At 51.8% G+C, this 22601-nt stretch overlaps 8 protein-coding genes across 8 annotated transcripts; 4 read left to right on the top strand and 4 right to left on the bottom strand.

The window, feature by feature from the left end:
- Positions 1-375: 375 nt before the first annotated feature.
- On the top strand, positions 376-1668 carry N7458_003199 (uncharacterized protein; the record flags this gene model as incomplete). The annotated part of the gene is given in 2 exon segments (XM_056906582.1): positions 376-1558; positions 1577-1668. The coding sequence occupies 2 exon segments, from the start codon at positions 376-378 to the stop codon at positions 1666-1668; spliced, it is 1275 nt and encodes a 424-aa protein (XP_056770689.1).
- Positions 1669-2271: 603 nt separating this feature from the next.
- Positions 2272-4233, top strand: N7458_003198 (uncharacterized protein; the record flags this gene model as incomplete). The annotated part of the gene is made up of 5 exons (XM_056906581.1): positions 2272-2411; positions 2508-2569; positions 2643-3036; positions 3095-3154; positions 3237-4233. The coding sequence occupies 5 exons, from the start codon at positions 2272-2274 to the stop codon at positions 4231-4233; spliced, it is 1653 nt and encodes a 550-aa protein (XP_056770688.1).
- A 1355-nt stretch (positions 4234-5588) lies between these two features.
- On the top strand, positions 5589-7244 carry N7458_003197 (carboxylesterase/lipase family protein; the record flags this gene model as incomplete). The annotated part of the gene is made up of 1 exon (XM_056906580.1): positions 5589-7244. The coding sequence occupies one exon, from the start codon at positions 5589-5591 to the stop codon at positions 7242-7244; it is 1656 nt and encodes a 551-aa protein (XP_056770687.1).
- Positions 7245-9034: 1790 nt separating this feature from the next.
- On the bottom strand, positions 9035-10421 carry N7458_003196 (mitochondrial 37S ribosomal protein mS45; the record flags this gene model as incomplete). Its single annotated transcript, XM_056906579.1, has 2 exons — positions 9035-9718; positions 9951-10421. The coding sequence occupies 2 exons, from the start codon at positions 10419-10421 to the stop codon at positions 9035-9037; spliced, it is 1155 nt and encodes a 384-aa protein (XP_056770686.1).
- A 2185-nt stretch (positions 10422-12606) lies between these two features.
- N7458_003195 (RNA-binding protein) lies at positions 12607-14448 on the bottom strand (the record flags this gene model as incomplete). Its single annotated transcript, XM_056906578.1, has 1 exon — positions 12607-14448. The coding sequence occupies one exon, from the start codon at positions 14446-14448 to the stop codon at positions 12607-12609; it is 1842 nt and encodes a 613-aa protein (XP_056770685.1).
- A 3191-nt stretch (positions 14449-17639) lies between these two features.
- N7458_003194 (mitochondrial 37S ribosomal protein bS16m) lies at positions 17640-18282 on the bottom strand (the record flags this gene model as incomplete). Its single annotated transcript, XM_056906577.1, has 3 exons — positions 17640-17684; positions 17847-18039; positions 18206-18282. The coding sequence occupies 3 exons, from the start codon at positions 18280-18282 to the stop codon at positions 17640-17642; spliced, it is 315 nt and encodes a 104-aa protein (XP_056770684.1).
- A 320-nt stretch (positions 18283-18602) lies between these two features.
- N7458_003193 (NADHX epimerase) lies at positions 18603-19657 on the top strand (the record flags this gene model as incomplete). Its single annotated transcript, XM_056906576.1, has 4 exons — positions 18603-18849; positions 18915-18980; positions 19049-19143; positions 19196-19657. The coding sequence occupies 4 exons, from the start codon at positions 18603-18605 to the stop codon at positions 19655-19657; spliced, it is 870 nt and encodes a 289-aa protein (XP_056770683.1).
- A 159-nt stretch (positions 19658-19816) lies between these two features.
- N7458_003192 (WD repeat PLAP family protein) lies at positions 19817-22321 on the bottom strand (the record flags this gene model as incomplete). Its single annotated transcript, XM_056906575.1, has 3 exons — positions 19817-21672; positions 21734-22187; positions 22274-22321. The coding sequence occupies 3 exons, from the start codon at positions 22319-22321 to the stop codon at positions 19817-19819; spliced, it is 2358 nt and encodes a 785-aa protein (XP_056770682.1).
- Positions 22322-22601: the final 280 nt, after the last annotated feature.

Genomic DNA, 22601 nt, shown 5'->3' with positions numbered 1-22601 from the left:
TGAGATAGATGCATGATGCATGTACCAATGAGCATGCAGCTTGTTGCTTGCTGCAACGGCTCGCACATTCTGGATTAGCATTACCTGTTTTTTATTTCTAGCATGATGACAATCCTGACAGGCGGATAAATCTATGCATATAAATGGATGGTGCTTTCTTCATGTTTCCCTTGCCTTGTTCGGGGCACCTATTGCCTGCTTAGCAGGATGTTTGTACCTTCCTTTGTCGCGTTTGCTCTGCTTTAGTATCATGCAACTGCCATTGCAAATGGAAAGCCAACTCACCGCTTTTTAATATGAAGATAGTCCAGTTTCTCCCTATTGTTTCCCTCCTTTCTATTCCTACACCATCTATCCTCAGCTGCTTTCTCAAACATGGAGGACCCTAAACTCCACTCCAAGGACCCCGTGGAGATATCCCGCCTCGACTTGGAATCTTCTACCTCCCAAGAGGCAATCATTACTGATGTAAAGCACTTGGCTTCTTACAACTGGATTGAGGCACCCACTCCCACCATTGCTATTCCGGGTAGCCCCGCTCAGTGGTCCGCCCCAAATGGTCCCCGACAGGTGAAGAAAGATAGAGGTCTTGTTTACATCGCCCAAAATGCTGCCCGTCATCCAGACAGCCCTCTGGAACCGCTATTCCGCTCGCTTTGCATCGAGCAACCTTCATTCGATTTGAACTCGGTTGATGTTGTCACCGACAGGAACAACATTCGAAAGCTTCTATCATTTGTCAACCCTTCCTTGGCTAAGGGACCTCTCGAACCATTCACTATCCGGATCGAGATGGCTGCTCATACTGCAATCTTTTGCCGCGATGAAACCAAGACCCACGAAGTCATTGGACCGGAAGACTTCCGTGGCTTTGGCCATGAGTTTGAGAAAGCATACACCATCTCTCAAATAAAAGATAGCACCGGCCACCATCGCATCATCTCCTACCAACTGGGTGACTTGCGTTTACTTGTGCGCCATGAAACAGATGGCTTCGTTGGTGATGTGCCTACAACTGGAGACAGTCTCGTAAGCGGGCTCAGCTCCTTGACCTTCTCGCCAGAAACAACAGCTGGGGGCAAGGCATCCACTCTTTCCAAGTTGACCATCAAGAGAGAGGGACAGGCTGTGCCACGTGAAACAACTTTGGAGATCAAGACTCGAGTGATCCATAAACCCCTGGAGCTGGAAGAGGTTGCTGCCCAGCTTTGGGTCTCTCAAACTCCGAATCTCGTTCGTGCGTATCATCAACGGGGAAGATTCTTTACACCGGAAGTGGAAGATATCGCTATCCAAGTAAAAGAATGGGAACAAGCTCACAAGAATGATATCATCCAACTGATCGCACTACTCCATCGAATCGTCGAAGAGACTGAGAGCTGCGGCGGTTGTACAACCGTTCGGTACAATCCACCAAAGGACAAGTTGGTGATCGAGAAGGCCCAGAGAAGGAAAATGCTCCCCGATGATCTGTATGCACTATGGGCCAAAGATGACGGCTTGGAGCAGGTGGCGTCTCAGAAATATTCGGGTGTCTCTGAGAAGGGTACTATTGACAGTAAGTTATCTTATGAAGGATCCGAAGACGACGCCAAGACAAAGCCGACCAATCTTCCACATGAGGCAAATCATGTCGCTCTCGTGTCTGACAGCAAGTCAGAGTCATAGAGTCATGATTGATGTTGTTGGCCTGTTCGCGGTCATATTCAGCCACCACACTGTTTCTCGGAAATACGGAAGTATGTCTTAATACCGGAATATTGACACTTCACATCATTCTTTTCGGATCTTGAGTTATCACAGCATTCACTCAGGTTCGAGTAAATCCATGTCCTCCTTCAGCGCCGATAGATGAAAACAGTTACTACATAGTCAGACACGATGCACGAACAACTACCTAGCGTACGGCAATTTGCTCCTGGGCAGTAGAGCAACAGTATTAGCTTTAACTAGATTCTCGCGGTAGAAGAAGCTCAAATTATCGGTTCGGTATCCCCAACCTACCCCCGGCCTACGGGAGCTAGCGGCGGGACCCTTGCGGGACGCTTTTCTTCCCCGCATTTTCCTGTTGAGCGGGACGTCGTAGCATTTGACAAGCTCGTTGGTTTGTTTTACTATATACAGCGGACCTCTCATGTCTCGATTAATCTCTGACAATTTCAATTCCATATCCCTGTTCTCATGCCTTCTTTCGACTTCGGCATGAGCTAAGCCTTTTTTTGACAGTCTATAAATTTCCATTCCCACAGGTCTCTGCGTAAGTGGCCAAAAATGGCGTCTATGCAACAGCACGAAGTCCCTGGGATCAGAGACCCCAACGGCATGTCGCCAGACGACATGATACCCGGCACGGAAATAATGAGAGAATGGGAGGAGTACGATGCGACACAACTCTCCAGAGATGGTTTCGTGTAAGGCAGTCACTTCCTGTCCTTCCATCCTCACCCTCTCCTCGGGGGGTTCTTTTTCCTCTGTCGCCGTGGAATAGACAATCTCACAGAGAACAGGCTTATTCCTCATCCCTCAAACGATCCGAGCGATCCTCTTAACTGGTCCAAGCCTTGGAAGTGTAAGAAGCCTATTCCTTCCTTTACCTGGAAAACAATGGGAGATTCAAATTGCTCATATAAGCTCACGAGTAGATCTGGTGATGACAACTCAATTCCTTTTCCTATTCGTGTCAGTGGAGTCCGCTCTCTCCATGGGACCGATGTTCCCCTTCTTTGCGGCCGAATTTCACCTCAATGATACACAGCTCAGTCTATTGACTGGAGCTTGCGTGTTGGCTCTCGGGTACTCGAATTTCATCATTGTTCCTTGTTCGAATATTTTCGGTCGCCGCTTGACCAGTTTGGTGTTTTGTCTCTTAGGAGTTGCTACCTGCATCTGGCAAGCTCTTGCGAAGAGCCACTCAAGCCTTCTAGCAGCTCGAGCAGTCAATGGAATTGCTACCGCCACAAGTGAGACTCTATTGGTTCAGGTTGTCGCTGATATGCTTTTCCTCCATGAGAGAGGATTTTGGACGGGTGTCTATTTGTAAGAGCTCTACATACTCCTTCTCGCCTGGTTCTGTACTGATCAACCAATTTCTCAGCACCGGCTACTTCCTTGGATTATTTCTTGGGCCTGTAATTGCCGGGAATATCGCCCAGAGGTACGTTTAGCGATTTCAGTCCTCCGTCGATTACCCTCTTCCTTCTACCTTTTAAGTTTTGTACAACACTAACTCCACACAGATTTGGTTGGCGAAGCTTTTTCTGGCTCTCACTTGCTATGACCTGCTTCAATCTTCTCAATCTTCTCTTCTGCTTCCCAGAAACCAGATTCAATCGCCGAGGGTCAACTGACACAGTCAATCACGAAGAGAATCACTCACAGACCCCCGAAGAGCGGGAGAGTCACAGCAGCGGTATTCCCAAAGAGGGGCTGGAGCATCTGGAAAGTGTTGAGGGCCATGCCACGGCTGTGGGCCATGGCCGGCCTTCAAAGTCGCAATACAAATTGTGGCAAACACCTGCAGAAGATTGGAAAGAGTTTTTGATTCGCGATATCATTTCCCCTTTGAGAGTCTTTTCCTTCCCAATCATCTTTTGGGCCGGTCTGAATGTAGCTGGTCCTGCGAATCTCCTACTGTTCTGGAATCTGACGGAATCTACCGTGCTGGGTGCTGCTCCGTACAACTTCAACCCAGCGGCAGTTGGGTATGCCAACTTTGCATTTGCGGTCGGAGGTATCGTTGGACTGGTTACAGCAGGACCATTTTCAGATTGGGTCGCCATGAAAGCTACCTCACGAAATGGCGGAATTCGGGAGGCTGAGATGCGGTTGCCTGCCCTTATTCCATACTGCATTACAACAGTCGTTGGAATCGTCATTGGTGGTCTTGGCTACGAGAGGCTTTGGGATTGGCCAATAATTCTTGTCATTGGATATGGTTTTAGTGGTCTGTGTGTGACGACAGTCCCGACAATTGCAGTCGCTTATGCTGTTGATTGCTACAAGCCTATATCGGGGGAGATCATGGTCGTCGCGACTGTGATCAAGAACACTTGCGGGTTCGCGATGAGTTACTGGGTATCTCCACTGGCGGAACGCAAAGGGTGGCTTACGCCTGCGATGGTCCAGTTCTCTCTGACTGTAGGGCCTCTCCTGCTGGGAATCCCTATCTACATCTTCGGCAAGAAACTTCGAAGGCTGACTCGGAACTCCGTGGTGCATTCTTACTCTGGATGAAGGTCGATATGTGTCATTAAATAGCAAAGAATTCAAATTCAGTTGACAATTCTTTGCTCCTGAATATCACATTCCTAGCGTTTGATTTTTGGCCCACTTCCCCCGCAAGTTTCACTAGTCCCTTGGCTTGGTGGCACTCTTAGGCCACTCGCACAAGGCTCAGCAAGTGGTCTAGCAAGCAATCGCCCTGTATTTGTAATACAAGTCATAATTGATGTGACTACAATATGACTTCATTATCAACACTTCTTTAGATCAAAGCTACTTATGCCCACAACCGATGATAAGGAAAAGCGGTACCAAAGGCAAGACACCCGAAGTCCCCGACTCCTGTAGAATCCTTTTGCATATAAAACCTTCGAGGAAACGGCATTGATATATTTACACACCATGACTCGGCTCCTCATTCAGTACTAGCGAAATAACTAACTTCGTCACGCATTAAACGTCTGTCGACTCGGTTTACAGCACAGCCGATCTCCTGGTGCATAAAGACGGCCCGCTAGGTGTATGGGTCCCCATGGACTGAGGCTTCAGCACCTCGGAGATAAAATAGTGTATATTCAAATTCTCGGAGATCTGCAGCTTTCAAGTAGAAACACACAGCCTGAAAGCTCGGCGTGCGTAGGCATGCGTACCTGCAGTTGTCAACTCGGCCCGAGACTCTGCATTGGGAAGCCTGAGCCGAACAACAGGCAAAACGGTCCTATTCATCAGTTGAGACCCCAGGCTTAACACCTACGCGGCCCTACCCGTAGCTCGGAACTTAAGTACTAATCAGTTAAGATCATCGCTGAACTTCCCGGTCATGGTGAGTCTTCGGTAATTGAGGTTCTCCAGGATCGTCCGATGCTCCTACTTGTTGAATCGCCTTCATCTCCCAGATGACACAAAGAAAGCAACTGTTCTCAGCGGATGTAGGTACAATTAACAGCTGACTTTGAGACATTTAAAATGGGTCTCTCAGAATACGCAGTTGGTCCTGATTGATTCGATAACTATCTCAGAAATATGAGTTAATGCATTGATCTAGCATATGGGCCGCCGTCGTCATCCATACACGCCCTCGAGTCTCCACATCCACTGACCTGCAGGCTTGTGGCTTCGGGAAATGGGGATTAACCCACTTCCAACCTTTAAACATGATACTCAGCCAACCTTGTTTGACCAAGGTTACTTGGTGGAGCCAGGGGCACTACTTATATCGGTGAGGGTCACCATGCGCATTGCGCGGACTGTATCAAAAGCCTGAAGTATATAAAGACACTCGAAAACCGTCAGTCCACTTGATAGATACTACTATTTCATTATCAGAGCTTGGTCTGTCTATTCTAATTCCTTCTTTTGATCAACGTATGGCTTCTTTCATCACCAAGGGCCTCGCGTCCCTGGCTATAGCCGCTACTGTTGCACAAGCACAGCTATGGGACGAGGTCATTGAGACATCCTACGGTCCTGTCCAGGGATATCAGTACTTCAATCAATCGACTCTGGAAAAGTTCTTTGGAATCTCCGAGGCCAACGTGACAGCATTCTTGGGTATCCCCTTCGCTGCTGATACCGGTTACCAAAACCGCTGGAAGCCACCACAACCTCGTGAGCGATGGAACCAGACTCTGAAGGCCACGGGGTTCGGCCCCGCCTGCCCAAGCAACGATGCATCTAACATCAGTGAGGACTGCTTGAGCCTCAATATCTGGACTAATGCTGGCACTGCGGATGCTAAGCTCCCAGTCATGGTGTGGAACCAGGGCTCGGATGAAACTAGCGATAGCAACTGGTGGTACGGTGGCGGGATGGCCTTGAAGGATGTCATTCTCATTACATTCAATCGTCGTGACGATGCATTTGGTTACCTCGCTCACCCAGAGCTCAACGAGGAAGGATACAAGGCTACTGGGCACAAGACCTCTGGTAACTATGGTATCCTCGACCAGCTGGAAGTGCTCAAGTGGGTGCAGAAGAACATTGCCAAGTTTGGTGGTGATCCCACCCGAGTCACCGTCGCTGGTCAGTCCTTCGGATCTTCTCAAGTCTACCACGCCGTCAACAGCCCCCTGTTCACGGGGTACTTCCACGGTGGAATCTCCGAGTCCGGTATTAGATACCCGTACGACACCCTTCTGGCTGGCCTGGCTACCTCCTACGTGAACATGTCGACTGCAATCGAGCATGGAGTCAACTATACCACTTTCCACAATGCATCCACCATCGCTGAGCTGCGCACTCTCTCCATGGAGGACCTGCTAGTCGGTTCGCAGGATCGCGTCGGCAACGAGTCCATCTGGTGGGTGACCGCACTGTCGGCGGGCTACCCACTCATCTTCAAGCCCGTGCTAGACGGTTATGTCCTTCCGGAGAAGTACATCGAGACTCTGATCAACGGGCCAGCCAACGACGTCCCCGTCATCACCGGCAACACCAAAGACGAATCCGGTGCCTCGCCCCAGACCGACTATACCATCGCCGAGTACGAGTACTACTGCACTCTCAAGTATGGCAACCTGTCCAGCCGATACTTCCAGCTCTACCCGGACCACAAGAACCAGACCATCGCAGATCAAGCGTGGAACGCCGCCGCTCGAGACACTTCTCTCATCGGCTCGTGGGCTTATGCAACGGACTGGTACAAGGCAGCTTCGTCGTCGTTCTACACTTACTACTGGACCCACGCGCCGCCCGGTCAGAACATGGGAGCGTTCCACCAGTCGGAGATCATGTACGCGCTGAACGCTCTCTATGCCAATGCCGATACCTACCCTTTTACCGAGACAGACTATGAGACTCAGGAGAAGATGTCTTCATACTGGGCCAACTTTGCGAAGACGTTGGATCCGAATCAGGGTGGTTCGTATAGTGGGAATGGTGTGCTGCCCCAGTGGAGTCCCAACAGTGCAAATGGCACCCAGGTGGTCATGGAGCTGGGAAATTACTTTGGTAATGTTCCTATTGCGAAGCCACAGCAGGTCAAGTTGATCATGGATTACTTCCATCAGCAGGTCCCCTATTAGAGGGGATTGGTGATTACACTTACATGAGAACCCCGCCCAGTGAAGGGTCTAGATTCTTTCTATGTTTCATAGTTCTCTGGACTAGAACCTGCCTTGACTAAGCCTTGCCGGTCTTGACCTACCATGGCGATGTACTTTAGATTGTGAAAATGGAATACAAGCTAGGTATGAGACATAAACATCATTGTCATCTGTAGCCACTTGAACAACAAACAACTTTAGTCATTTCATCCTTTCAGAATTGAATTGCAACCTATTCACTCAATATTATTACATTCACCAATCTTCCATTGGCTATTGCCAAATTCCATTTCCATTCCTCCCTGCTCAACCACGTCACATGCACCTCCCTCTCTGCATCTCCCAAGCTGCAGTCCATCTGCGCCAACCAACCACTCACTGCCCACGCCACAAAGAAAACAACTCACTCGCCCGCCAACCCCCCACCAAAAGCAAGATCCGTTCCAATAGACCCGTATATCCCAAGCACCCTATTTGTCCAATCAGCCTTATACATAGCTAGCTACAGCTATTAGCAGTAATCACCTCGCACTCTGCACAATATCGCACGCCGCATGTAACCACTACCAAACTACTGCCCAGATGCACCCAGCAGCCAAGCCCTCGTCCAGCATGTTCAGCACGTTCAGCCCCATCTAGCATAATTACATCGATGATGTCGAGGCCCGGGAGTCAGTCGTACAAACCCAGATGGCGGGGTATCCCATGTGAACGAGTCATGGGTACGCATCCGGAACTGTAACAAAGAACCAGCATTCCAGGCGGCTCGGCTGACTTGAAGAGCAGGGATTGTCCAACGTATTGTTCTTGACTACTCCTTAAGGTTTTGCTTTTCGCTCGGTGGATGCGAGATTTGCTTTCTCTTCCATGGTTGGGCTTACTTACGTCTTTAGAGGATCCAGAGCGAAGTCTTATATACGTTCAGGCTCGTGTCTTCCAAAGGTTGGGGTATTTAAGCCACGATCTCCAGCCCTACCGTTTCATCTCCTCGATGATCGACGACCTTTCCAGATCTACATCGTGCTAAATCTACTCCATCCTGACTCTACAAATACTTGTCGACCTACTGGTTTATCTTCGTGCCAGGACCTGATACAACAAGAACCACTTCTACAACTACTCCCCGCATTTATTCATGTCCTCTCCATCCACAGCCGATTCTACCAAATTACCAGCCACACCCTCAACGATGCAACCGACCTCCGAATCTTCCTCTAACAAAACAACTTGGGCTCACAGCCTTTTGACCTCAATTTGGGATTTCTTCATCGGCGACCCTGCTTCGCGGGAAAGTGATGCTGATGCCGTGGAGGGATGGGTGGGTGTGCGCGCCGGCCGAGGGAGGTGTCGGTCTATTGGGGACGTTCATTGATATCGCACTTTGATGGCAGGGTTGATGTCAGCTTTTACGCTTCGGGGGGCTACTTTCTGGATTGGTACTTGAAGAGTCTTCGTTTCCGTTGGTCTTGTTGGCGGATGGTTTGGTTTGACGTCTCGGTTTCTTGGCAGAATGAATACTCGATCGCGTTACTAAATTGAGGGGAATATGGCAAAACACAGTGAAACCCACGAGTTCAGGTCCATACAAATATCAAGCATACGTATGAAGACAATCCATGGTATGTTATGGTATAGATACAGGGTCGAATAGAAACGCCGCCACACAGACGTATAAGTACAAGTACAAAGGCTCGCCTTCCTCATTCGGAGGGAAGACAGCACCCAATCTTAAAGCTCAACATACAGTCAAATCATCCCCTGCATGAAGCTCAAGCCTCCACGCGAGTAGGAATCTTGACCATACCGCGCTTGCGATCGTCGGCCGGCACACCGTATCGGCGGCCAGGAGCCCAAGGAGCACGACCGTCAGCACCGACAGTCTCCCTGGTGAACTTGGCATCCTGGATGCGGTAGTCGAACCGGCTACCCTCAGGCTCGACGTGTTGAATGCTCTTCTCACGGCGAGCCTGGGCACGCTCGCGACGCTGCTGCTCGGCCGCCTCCTGCTTCTCGAGGCGCTCGGCGTGACGCTGCGTAACAGCACGACGTTCGTTGGGGAACGCCTTGCGGTCAATCTCCAGCTTGATCAACTGCGGGTGCGGGATACGCACGTCCGCGGGTTGAAGGACCTGTCGGGCCTTCTCGCCCTTGCCAACCCACTCAATCGAGTTGGGGTTTTCAATGATCTCGTCGACCAGATCAGAGGGGTGGGAGATCTTGTCGGCAACGGCCTTTTCCAGTGTTGGCGCACCGGAGAAGACGCGACCGGCATCAACTCGAGTGAAGGATCGTGATTCGGGCACGGGGTAGAAGATCTGGGCGCCGGTGGAAGGGTGGGCGGGAAGATCATTAATAGGTTCGTGGTAGGGTTGACGTTCGCCTTCCTGGGCGAGGGCCGTGGTCGGGATCATTTCGTGAACCGCACGAGCATATGGCAGTGAGAGGGGTTTGCCCTGAATTGACAGCTTTTGTCAGTCACGTTGCCAAGAAACATAGTAACAAATCTCCAAAGAAGAAAGTTGACAGCAAGGGGATCAGGAAAAAGCAAATTTTTAACCAGTCAAGCTAGAGCCTGTGTCTTCAAGACTAATCGATTTTTTGTTGTCTCATCATATGCGTCGGGGTGGGAGGAGAGGCCTCGGAGGATCCGAAAACCAGAAAGAAAGAGGGTGCAAAAATCCTTACCTGGGCGCGTTGTCTCCTCTCCATCTCCACTAAGCGCACTACAGCCGCAATACGCTTCATATCGATACCAAGCTCGACACTGACAGCACGCAAGCTCTTCTTCTTCTCGACAACCCGGACGTAAACCTCATTCCGCAGGTCCTCGCTAAGAACGCTCTCGCTAACAAAGTTCCGGTTACCGGGGAAGGGTCGTGACGACTCATTGGAGTTTCCATCGCGGTCTGGCCGGCTAGGCAGATAGTTGGTCTCGCCAGGGATGTGGTGCTTCAACGCAGCTCCCTCGGTAGAGAGCCATTGGAACATATGCCGGCGCAGCCTGGTCTGTGAAGCCGCGGTCGAGGAGAACTGGCGGGAGAACAGTTTTGATGAAGGGCATGTGGATGAGATGGAAGATGTAGAGGAGGATTGAGAGGATGTGAGATAGGGGAGGAGGGCATTGGACAAACGCCGGCTCTGTATCCGAGGAGCCATCTTGACGTGTGAGGAGACCCGGCAATCCCGGACCCAGGGATTGGGGCAATTGAAGAATTAAAATGGATAGATAAATGACAAGGGCAGTAGACGGACAAAGGCAGCGGCTAATTAAGGGCTGGCGCTGCAATTGTTGGGTTTGGGGTCGTGAGTGTGGAGAGGTTGTTTGTGGCAGGGGAAGAAACTTTTCCGCGAGGGAAAGTTGTCGGTGCTGTCACGTGAGATGTTGCTCTGAGGAGACCCTCAACAAATACACGCTTAAGCGGGCTATTCCAGTATATCTCTAGTCCATTTGTAAGAATAAGAATATGGTATACAGCAAACTTATCATTCTCCTGTATTGTCTATTGTATTCAAAATTGATACCATAAATATTTTGGTTTGAAATCATTAATCTCCTGAAGTTCCTCGGCCAGCAAACCAGAATATATCGTGTTACAGCCCCGGTCTACAAATTGGACGGTTGAACACCAGATTCAAGCAGAAACAAAAACCATTCCGGAACACCTAAAAAGCGACAAGAAGAGTGCCACAGACCTACATAGGACCTCGTTCTCCACCAGTCTAACCTAGCTCACTACACAATTGGAAGTCGGGTTCAATTGCAACCAGTCCATTGTATGGTATGAAGTACAGAGAAGCAAAACCCATGTATCAGTCTCAACCTTAGCACCACTAAGCAACACGAGAGTGAAGAATGTAAAACCAGCCTCCGGGCCTGGGCCTGCACCCATAAAGAAACCAGCAGATCAAAGAACACCCAGGTGCCTGATAATGGATGTAATACCCATCATGAAGAGAAAAGGAAAGCGAGAAGGCCAATTTCATCCATCCATCCAAACCCAAGTTCATCCGTAAGCTAGCAGACTCAGACCCAGACCCAGATCCAGACCCCAGAACCTAGCCATGCCTATGAATATCGTATATCACCCCAGAGTAGAACAGCCTAGCCGGGAAACCGCAAAAAACGAAGATCAAACCTCATCCACGATGGCAATGCAAGCCAGCTAAACCTATTCCATTCAATCCCAAGCAAGTGAAAACAGACCATGCGCTATAAACCGAACCAATAGACCGAGTGCGAACCGGACGCCGTCCTTTGTCTCCGTCGCTAGAGAGAAGACACACGTGTATGATGGGATAATAATCGGGATATGGACGAGTAGTGAACACCGAAGAACCGGATAACAATAAAGCCCTCAATTTAACGCCAGCGAAGATGCGCAGAATCGACTACCGCCGAGGCCACGACATTCCGAAGCTCATGCTCGAGTGGGAGGGATATTATGAGGCGAAGGGCTGAAAAGAACGAAGTAGAGAAATGTTGTTTTAGAAAGAAGAGAATGGGAGTTGAGAAGAGAAGGGATGATAGATAAAAAGCCAGATAAGACACCATCTTGGGTAGCTGCATGAGAAGGGACAAATAATTGCAAGTGTAAAGAATAGAAGAGCAAAAAAAAGCTAAAAATTTCAATTTCCAGTTCACACATGAAGATGCATTCGATAAAGCAGTTGGATGTAAAGGGGAATCACGGTCGAAAAAAGGGTTAAAGACAAGCCCAAGCCAACAAGCCCCGAAGGACTTAACTCGAACCTTTTTGAGAGGCGGGTCGAGTGTTTGATAAAGTCCAGGCATGGATAGAGGAAGAGGAATAGATGAACACACACGCAGAACAAGCAAAACAGGAATAGCACAAGGGTATGAAGGTGTTGATGATGAACGCAGATGGTGAGACAGAATTTCAAACGCGCTGCGCTCGCGCCGCCGTGTGCCCCGACCTCAATAAGAATACAAGCTTGCAATGACCTGAAATGCAATCCTCCCGAGGCAAATAAAAAAAGGAATGTGAAAGAAAAGAGCGCCCGAGTCCCCATGCAATAGAGAAAAAAGACGACGACAGAACAAGACAGCAAACACATTAACCAGGACAAAAGCCACATCACACAGGCCATTAAAAAAAGGGATCAGTGATAAAGAGGGGAAAGAGAACCGTAACACGACAAAAAAACAACAACAAAAAGCAGAGTCCCGAATTTCAATACTCCCGAGAGTTATGCAGCCGCCGAATGCTGATTCTAGCTCGCGAAACGGAAAAGGAACCCCCAAGTGCGCCAGATACCCCAGGTTCGTTCATCAAACATGCCGGACATTATCTCGAATATAATGCTTTGGGGGATCATTCCCTTAGCGACCCATCATGTAGTCTGGGTAGAAGGAATTGTAGCCGTTCATGTTCGGCCCCGCGTTGTTGCCAGCGGCAGCACCAGGAGGTGGCGGCGACATCATCATGGCATTGCCTCCGTTGGTGCGAATCCCTAGGCCCGAGTTGTGGTTGAAAGTGCCATTACCCACTACGGCGTGTGGGTTCCCATTGCCGTGCGCGACATGCAAGCTGCTGCCATTGCGCATGGGCATGGGCATCGCAAGTCCCGGAGGAGCAGCCAGACCTGGTGGCGGTCCACTGACCGAGGAAAACATGTGGCTATGCATGCCGCTAAGGTTGCTCCCTCCAGGGACACCGCCCGGTCCCTGAAGCGGGTTGGATGCACTCATGCTGCCAGGTTGACCAGAGCGTACACCCAGAGGGTTCTTGGAGAAACTGAGGCGGATACCAGTCTTGACACTGTTGGACAGCTTGTAGCCATACAACTCGTTCAGTGCCTTGCTTGCCATCGCCACTTCGTCAAACTCCACGAAACACATGGGCCCGTTCTGTTTGTTGCGGAAGCACAGCCGCTTGTAGCCACGCTGCTTGGAGAAAAGTGCCTTGAGCTCCTCCTCGGATGTGTCTGGGGGTAGATTACCCACGTAGAGAGTGTTGCACGGAGGGTTCAGGTCGTTCGGATTCGCAGCGGGGAGGCTGTGGCGGGGAGTGTGCTGGCTACCACCGTAGGGGAAGCCGTGGCCGTGACCAGCGGGATATGCTGAGGACGGTCCACTGACGCTGCCCATACGCTGTCCGGGACCGTTAGAGGCGTAATTTGGCAGAGGCGGAGACGACATGGTGGTAGACAAAGACAGATTGGCGAAGCGACCGGTCGGGAGCTGAGGGTTGGTAGAGCGACGCGGGACGGACACGGAAGCCGAGTGGCCATTCTCTGCGTAGCCCACGGGGTCCTTCAGCAGCTCGCCCGTCTCCTCATCGGGATCCTCATCGATCATGGACTTGCCCGTCACGCGCGGGAGATCGCCGACTCCATTGCCGATGGGTGATTGCGGGGAGAAGAGACTGTGGAGGCGCGAGCCGGATTCTGATGCCGAAGGCAGGCCCTCGCCGATAAGTTGTGTAGACGGGTTGGCCGCAGAGAGTCGCTCGAGGCTCTGGAAAGTACCGTTGAAACGGGAGGACTGACGCGACAGGGGACCATTTGAGGGAACACCACCCAGCAGTCCGCGGGTGTTGGTGTGATCGATCGTGTTGCGACGCGTATTCGACAAGGTAGATCCTACGGGACCTGGGTACATTTCCACCACCATGTTGGCGTCGTTCTTCGAGTTGGGTTTGCCATCCAAGAGGGCGCGGGCCTCTTCTGCGGCCGGCAGAGTGTTGAATCGAGCGATCGCGCTGAGGAACCCGTCATCTTCCGGGTAATCAGAGGTCACGAAATCGGCATCGACAAAGTCCTTTGCGAAAAGGAGCATGCTGCGCAAGGCTTCGCGACTGGTATTGCGAGGCAACTTGCGCATGAGAATCGCGCCACCGCCGTTGGCGCGCCCCAGGCCATTCAGGCCCTGGAGGTTGCGGTCTGACTCGCCGAGGCGCATTCCGCTATCAAAGGAGGAGGATGGGCCGAGAGGCGAGAATGGATAAGTGAAAGTCGGAGCTAGAGATGTGGGCGCTTGCGAGACAGATGGGTTATACACGTCGGTCGACATGGCATGCTGAGTCGTTGCGGGCGCCTGGGAGGAAGACGACGAGAGCGGGTGCTGTGGTGGCGAGGAACCAGAAGACACAGACTCTGTACGCTGTGTTGTGCCAAAGGAGCCTGGACTCGTTCGAGTGGACTGGTTCGAGCTGCCGCTCATCGGTGGAATGAAATCGATCGGGGTGCGCGACACGAAAGAGCGGATGGGAAGAAGAGGCGAAAGGACCGGCGCGAGGGAATGGAGGTGTCTCGGAGAGAGAGGGAGAGACGGAGTGGAACGCGCGATTAAATGCGACCGAGGGAGTTGGGATGGATGAAGCGCGATGGACGAAGACGCGAAGGCGAGATTAGCGATTCAATCGGATGACGAGTTCGCAGGGATGTTCGCTCCTCATCGGATCTGCGACAAGTGGCGCGCGGTTTTTTTGTGGATTTGGGCTATCACGACTGCTCTCCTTTATCTGAGGAAGGTGCGATCGGGGAAGCCGATGAGCGCGGGTGAATCGCGGGTTGGGTGGTGAGGTGTGTGTGTGTTGGGGGGGGGGGGGGGGGGGAGATGGCGAAGATGAGTGGGACAGAGAGAGGGGGGAGATGAAGAAAGCAAAAAGATGAAAAGGGAGTTGGGAAGGCGGAAAGAAGGAAGGAGGGTTTCGAGGCTGAAAGGGCAGGAGGGGGAAGTTAGCAGGAAGGGGGAAGGGGGGGGGAAGAAGACCGACAGAGAGGGCGCGAGAGAAAAGAGTCCGGAACGGTCGAGTGCCAGAGTCCACAAGTGCCAGATCCATGGATCTGCTTTCACGACGCGACTGTGCAGGACGGGGGTGATACAGGGGAAGCCACTGGGGCAGTACAGCAAGGAGACCGGATAAGATAAGGACAATAGAAGTACCCCGGGAGTAAATTACCATACGTCGTCACCAGATTACTCCGACCTGGCCACCCTCAACCGCCGCTTGCAGAACGTGGAGTGCGTGCCCCGAAACCCTGGGAATGCCCCCGGTTTCTGGATCAGGAGTTTGGACGGACCGCGAGCTCTTTGGGAGGCGGCCGTTATTATTCCTCTTGCATGAGTCGGTCTATCAGTTCTAATGTCCCCTCCTCCTTATGGAGGTTCTAGAAACCCGTTCTGGCAGCTGCGGCTTCCCGTTCAATCTCCGACTGCACAGGCCCGATGGCAGTGTCATCATCATGGCTCTAGCCTCTCGTGGGAATAGGTAGGCTACCTCGTCCCTCGTCGATAGCCCCCTACCGCTTGCATACCCTGGAGGATACGCGGAATGATGGGCAACACAGTCGTAGTATGACCAAAGTCCTACGAGATTAGATTAGGGAGGCTACAGTATTAGGAGTATCTTGTACTGCGATAGACCTACTGCACACTTCTCCTAGCGCATAGCTTCGACACGAACCTACAGAATCTACAGAACCTATGCAGGACCTGCTCGATCGAGCCACGCGCATAAAGCTGCAGCTCCAGGTCCAGGTCCGGGCCTTTAGCTATGACTCTAAAAACCTATATACGAGAGTGTGTCCTACCTACCAACCCATCTTCTGGAGGTTACTACAAGCTATATGTGCCATCATACGTTGCCAGTGCATTCTTTCCTGACCTCGGAGACTGATGCCTATGCGCCATCCTGGTCCTCCCCCCCCCCCGGTCATCCTAGTCATCCTGGGTGCCCGGCAGCCCAACTTCCCACTAGAGCAGTCGGTACTTGAAAAAAAAAACAATGAGACCCACGCAACGGACGTGCAGGGCCCCTAGTCACGAATCAAATCGTCTTATACTTCTTAGGTCAGACTACCGAGACTTGCAGGCTTGCAGCTGAGTATACATTCTACTGTACATAGCTCAACATAGCTATAAACATACAGGTAGATCAACGCGCAAACACGCCCTGTGAGGAAGAATCAAAAGAAGCAATAGGCTTTCCACCACTAGCGTGGTTTACCCCATGGTTTCGTAGAATTCAAGTCCGTCATCCATCCCCTGATATGCACAAGGCACCAGGGAAGAAAAAGAAAGAAACGCAGAGCCTACACTCTCGAGAAAAACACCGTGCGCATTCCTCGATGATCTGTTGAAGTGACTCAGGCACACCAGTTGACCGCCCCTGGTTGCAGTCGAGTCCATGCAAAGTATTATTATTAATATTATTACTCCCCGCCAGTTCCCTCTTTACCGTTCGTTTATCGCTGACCTCTTCTCGTCCTTTTACATTCCCATCATGGGTCAAAAAGTACCAAACCCTCCCATTGTTATGTCCATCCAACGCCTCCCTCCCCCAGGCCCTTGTCCCAGACCACCCAATCCATGGAATCCAGAAACTCAAAGCGGGCGATCCTCCAGGGCCGCTGACCAATTGCCACGGGCTCGACACCCGTCGCGCAGCGGATTGGCCGGGGCCCGGAAATGGCTTGGGCTTATCGAGGGTCGCTGGGAGGGCGGTGCGGGTCTCTGGTTGGGCCGTGGCCACAAGCGCAACGCGATGGACCAGGCTTGGGGGAACTGCCAAAGTCCCAATGAAGCCTAGCCCCAGTTTGGGCTTTTCGTCGAGTCGTGCCTGGAGAGAGCAGCGGTCATAGGCGCGTCACGCTGGGAGGAGACTAGTCTGATTTGGGCTATCGGAACTAGACAGGGGAAAAGCATCCGGGACCTGGCCTCGAGCCCTGCGAGGTGCAGCGGCGGGAATGCGTGCTGGTTGTTGTTGCCTGTTGCTGACTGGCTGGTGAACATAGACTTGTCGCGACTATGACTGCCGTTGCAGCCTGATCGCGCGTCAAAAGCTTACCTGGTCTTTAGCCACGCCCGAGTCCACGCGCGCTCGAATCAGCGATGCGGACCCTCCTGTCATGTGAAGATCTACAGGCTCCACTGGGAGATGGTTCGTGCAGACACGCGAGATGCGAAGGGAGTTGGTGGGTTGTTGTGGGTGTAGTTGTAGTCATGATAGGTTGGTAATATTTCAAGCTGCGCGAACTCGGGATGAAAGATCCGAGCTGTCGCCGCAAGGCTGTTCACATAATGTACATGGGGGTAGAAGGTCAAGGCCCGAAGATCCCCCAAGCATGGGGAAAGGGGGCCTCTCAAAAATGGTCCAAACTCGCAATAAACGCCGCAAATGCCAGAAAATCAGTCGGGAAAGTACAGGAGCTGGTGGTCTCCTGGGACTGTCGCTGGAGAGGGATTGCCACTCCATTCTCAGCCAAACCGCACCGTGGTCATGGGGGTGGTCGATACAAGCAGACTCGACTCATGGTCTCGGAGGAAGACCCGTATTTTACCTCTGATCAAAAGGTCAAGCCGGAATCGAAAGGCTGGACAGTCCCGACGGAGGAACAGTCGGCACACCATTATGCCTTGTGAAAAGTAGTGGGCTTCTGCTCAACGAGGCCAGCCTGTATAAAACCCATGTCAGCCAATCTGTCTCACAAACCAAAGAACCAACGCAACTCTTTTAACAGAGAAAAGCGTGAAGCGTTGTGTGGACCACTTAGGAATCACACTCGCCCACACATCTTCCCAGCGAAGCACCAACGCAGGAGGCAATTCCAACTAACCATGCTCATCAGCTTCCACACTGGGTCACTAGGCTGTGCACCAACACCAAGCCAGTACTTTGCCCGGGCTCGGTCGAGCGCAATCTCCTTGTATGGGCGCACATGCGTACTGTCATCGTACAGGTTCGTCGGCTTCTTGGGGATGGGGTTGTAAGTGCCGATAACCTCGACGGGCTTCGCGCCGCGGGCAGACCTGTCAAGCGTCATAATTAGCTTCTCTTCTCAATATTCAAGCGAAGATAGCCCAGTCTGTTCTATCGTTCTGGCAGGTGCCAATGCCAATGCCAATGCGAATGCAAATGGGAAGAGCAGGGCCTCGAAGACGGAGAGATCGGGCACAGCAAAAACAGCGTACGTACCGAGCCTGCGCGACAACAATGTTGTAAAAAGGCGTGTGCTTGTTGCCAAAGCGCGCCAGCCGAATCCGAAGAACCATTTTGTTGAAATTGTGTGGGCTCTGCTTGGGAATGGGCCGGGTTTATCGTCGACTTGCGAGGTTCAAACTGCGCTCCGCAAAAGTTCAAGGAGGAGCGGAAAATTGGTTGTTCCTAAGCTGCCTAATTCGGATTAGCGCTAGCGGGGGCATGATGCAATGCGGTTGTATAGTTGTTGCTTCAATGCTGCCACTTAGACCATCTCCCCGTCTTATATCTTCTTTGCAGATAAATCTCCTTCTCATTCTCCGGAGAGTAGCTTGTCAATTGACACACGCATATTTATTTGACGGTAAAACCTAGTTTGGCCGTGGTGCTTTGCATGTTCCGCCCCGTCTGTTCTCGACGCCTCCCGCTTTCCGTTCTTCGTCGATACACCAAAGCTGCAACAATGTCGCTGAAGGTAGGTTCGAATGTAGAATATACTATACAAATTTACTCACTCGACATCCAGGCAATCTCCGCCACGGATGCTGCGTCCCTTGACAAGGACCTCATGGACGTGAACATTGGCGGCTGGTCACTAGACCAGCTTATGGAGCTGGCGGGCTTGTCGGTTTCTCAAGCCGGTGAGCTTTTCCAAGCTTTAACTTCAAATGAAGGACATCAATTATACTTATGCTTCATCGTATAGTCTGGAAGATGCATCCGCTCAGTCAAGGAAAGAATGTCCTCATTGCATGCGGACCTGGAAACAACGGTACGCGCTCATGATATTCCAGCAACAAAACATCCCAGCAGACCATCTAACGTATTATTCCTTCCAAGGTGGTGATGGTCTCGTCGCAGCACGACACCTCGCACATTACGGCTACAAGCCCACCGTGTACTATCCCAAAGAAGGCAAAAACGAACTCTACCAAGTACGTCCGCTTCAAATCCACAAATCTTCCCACAAAGCTCACCAGTATACAGCGCCTCAAAACCCAACTCGAAAACCTCTCGGTCCCCTTCACAAATGACTTCAACGCCGCCCTCTCCAACTCCCACCTCCTAATCGACGCCATCTTCGGCTTCTCATTTGGTGGGCCCCTTCGCGAGCCCTTCCCATCTATCATCTCGCAAGTCGAGACTGCATCTATCCCGGTGCTGAGTGTGGATGCCCCCAGTTCTTGGGACATTACCTCGGGACCGCCATCGTCTGGGCCTGGGGCTAAGTTTATGCCACAGGGACTGATTAGTCTGACGGCACCAAAGCCTTGTGTGAAGTTCTATGAGGGCCGGCACTTTGTTGGCGGCCGGTTCTTGACGCAGAGTATTGCGGAGAAGTATGGACTAGTTTGTCCGGCGTATGAAGGTATTGATCAGGTGGTGGAGGTGTTTAAGGATGGGGATGGTGACTTCCGGTATGCTCCAAAGGGGGAGTCAAAGTGCTAAGAGATCTACTGTGGGGTTCGTGAAGAGTATAGTTTTAAGGGAGGGGACATAGATAGAGAGAATGAATGGCATGGCAATTATTAGGAATTGCGTCGTCACCGTTAAATGTAGAAGGAATCTATTTGTGCTCTAGCGTCCAGACGGGATATCAAAGTTCAACTAGAGAGTGGATCTGATCTCACCGATCACACCCTTAATCCGCGGTTCCTTACCCGGTCCAGATGTCGAGACGCGAGAGAGCACCTTGTCAACTTCGTAGATCTCCTTCGCAGCACTCTTGACCTCGGCCCCCAGGGCCTGGACAAGTGTGCCCAGCGCAACAAGCCCACGGTAGACTGCTTCGGAATCTTTCTCGCCGGAGACGATCTGGGTGAGCTCCTCGAGGAGCATCAGGCCCCGCTCCGCCGCTTCGGGAGTCTGGGCGCGGCCTTCGGAGGTAAGGTAAACTGCAAAGTTGATGTAGAGTGTCGTTATGGCAATGGTGAGGTTACGGTTGGGCGCGTCTCCGCTGTTGGCCAATGCGGCTTTCACACCGGCGAGCACCTGGTCAAAGGTCTGAATAGCCAGACTGCGGCCCGTATCCGTCTCGAAGAGGTTGGCAAAGACTCGGACTGAAAGCATAGCGTTGTTGACATTGAGAGGTGGATCGAAAACGCCACTAGACAGGACCCCAGAAATGAGGTCCACCCCATCATACTCGGTAGTCGCGGTAGTGGGCGTCGCAGCAGCCAGCAAACGAAGCAGATCCAACCCGGGAAGCCGGTTGGCTGTTGGCCACGTGGTTGCAATATTGAAGACCAAAGGAATTCCCGCCTGGACCGCTGGAGAGTCTGGCAACTTCTGAGAGGTTTCTAATTGCCCGCAAAGCGCCACGACAGTCTCCAACTCCGAAGAATTCAGGGCTATGTTTTTGTCTCCCTCGGATAGGATCTTATCGTTCAATTCCTTGATCTTTTTGGCGATGACCTTGGTATTCGCGGAGCGGATGGAGAGATATGTCTTTTGGGGAAGAACTTGAGGACGCGACTCGGGAACAGGCGGGGGTGCAGGTTGATTGGCTGTGGCATCATCACCAGGCCTGTAACGTCGCTCCGAGCCCCAAGCGTCCGCACCACTCTCTTGAGATTGACCAAGCGTGGCACCCTGGGTATTCTGCGTGATAAAGTTCGCGACCTGATCAAGATAGGACATGGGTAGCTCATTATCCCCGATGAACTTGGTCGCCGCTTCATATGGGTTCTGAGAGACATTATATGGAAGTTTCAGCGGAGGTTTGCCGTCCTCGATGTCGACGTCGAAGACATAATCATAGTCTTGTCCGAGATACTCCGTTTTCCGGCCGCTGCTTGCTGCCGAGTCTACCACTGTACCAACAGCAATCCATTCCTGGGTTGCTGATGACCAAGTATGGGCAGTGACACTCCCGTCCGACTCGCGGATCATCTGAACCTGACCTTCTTTCGTTCCGGATCGCTCCTTCAGGAATTCTGGACCAGGCAATTGCTCTTTATTGATCTTTCCAACCTGCTCAGCAGGGATAGCCGACTCCTTGACAGATTGCTCGAATTGTTGAATGACCTCAGGTGCAGCCTGGCGATCTGGGCTCCGACTGAATACCCGAGTGGTGCGGTCACTGGCGCCGCTGACAATGTCACCGGTTTCATTACACACAGCAACGCTCCAAACGGAGATGGCAGGATGGGTGATGGTTTGAATGCACTGCGTTCCCTGCCATATCCTGACGGTACGGTCTTCTCCGGAGCTCACAAGCTCGCCCGAGGGTAGCGCAGCGAGGGAGTAAACAAAGCTTTCATGGCCATGAAGAGAGGCGACCAGATTACCTTGTAAGGTGTACAATCGAATAATCCCATCATTGCTGGCCGAGGCAAACTGGGCACCGGTGGAATTTGAGGCAGGAACCTTGCAGAGAGCTCGTACGACGTCGTTGGAATTCTTGATGCTTCCAAGGAGGGCACCGGAGGTGTTGAATATGCGAATCATTTGGTCGGCACAGCCTGGAATATTGTTAGTATCATGCAGACTTGTCGCAGAATACCCGGGATGCAGCCAGCATACCTGTAATAATGGTATTCTTGTCATAGGCTAGGACGGCCCAGACGCTCCCTCCATGGCCTTCCAGTACAACCTCAGTCTCCCATTTTCTAACCCTCCAAAGGCGAGCTGTCGAATCCCAGCTGCCGCTGACGATCCAACCACCGTCTGGAGAAACATCCAGAGCACAGATGTTGTGGCCATGGCCTAATAACATAGCATCCGCATTGTCCGTGGCAGACTTGCTGGGCTGTCGCGCTTCAATGATTGTATCTTGTCCACCAGAGAGCACTAGGCCCTCAGGGAACTCGGCTGTCGGCGGTAGGTAAGCTAAGCTGTTGATAAAGGCCTGACCGTGCGCGGCAATCGTATAATCGTAAGTTGGAGGCGGGGAGGAGACGAGCTTCCAGAGTCGGACGGTGGCATCACGAGAGGCCGAGAGGATGACATTGGGATTTGGGAAGGCCACGGCGCGAACCTGAAGCCGGAATGAGAGGTCAGTGAATGGATTCGCAAGCGCCATCAAGGTATCCGGCCAAGGAGCGGGGACGGGGAGACACTTACATCATCGCCGTGACCTTCGAGAGAGGCGGAGAGCTTGAAGTCAGGCATACATACAACCTGGGGAGATGAGATGAGTGAATAAGAAAGAGAAAAGCAGCAGGATATCAAAGATCGACCAAAGCTCCTTCCCCCGTTGTAGTTGTTGCTGGTGGTTGTTGTCCTTTAGTCGTTCTGGGGTCCCCGCCTGCGCATCATATCACGTGGGCGGTGGAGCTATGACGAACATGCTAGAAGTTGATTTGCAATGCGAGCCAAGTACGGAGTGTTCCAGAGTCAATTAGCCTTTGGAAGATGCCATTAGTAGTGTTTTAGAATTGTCTCACTGTTG

This window comes from Penicillium daleae (assembly GCF_028827525.1).
Source record: "Penicillium daleae strain IBT 16125 chromosome Unknown utg000002l_segment0_segment0, whole genome shotgun sequence".
In the NCBI taxonomy this organism is placed as follows: Eukaryota; Fungi; Ascomycota; class Eurotiomycetes; order Eurotiales; family Aspergillaceae; genus Penicillium; species Penicillium daleae.
The sequence above is the reverse complement of the archived record's forward strand: the minus strand, read 5'-3'. Positions and strand labels throughout refer to the sequence as shown.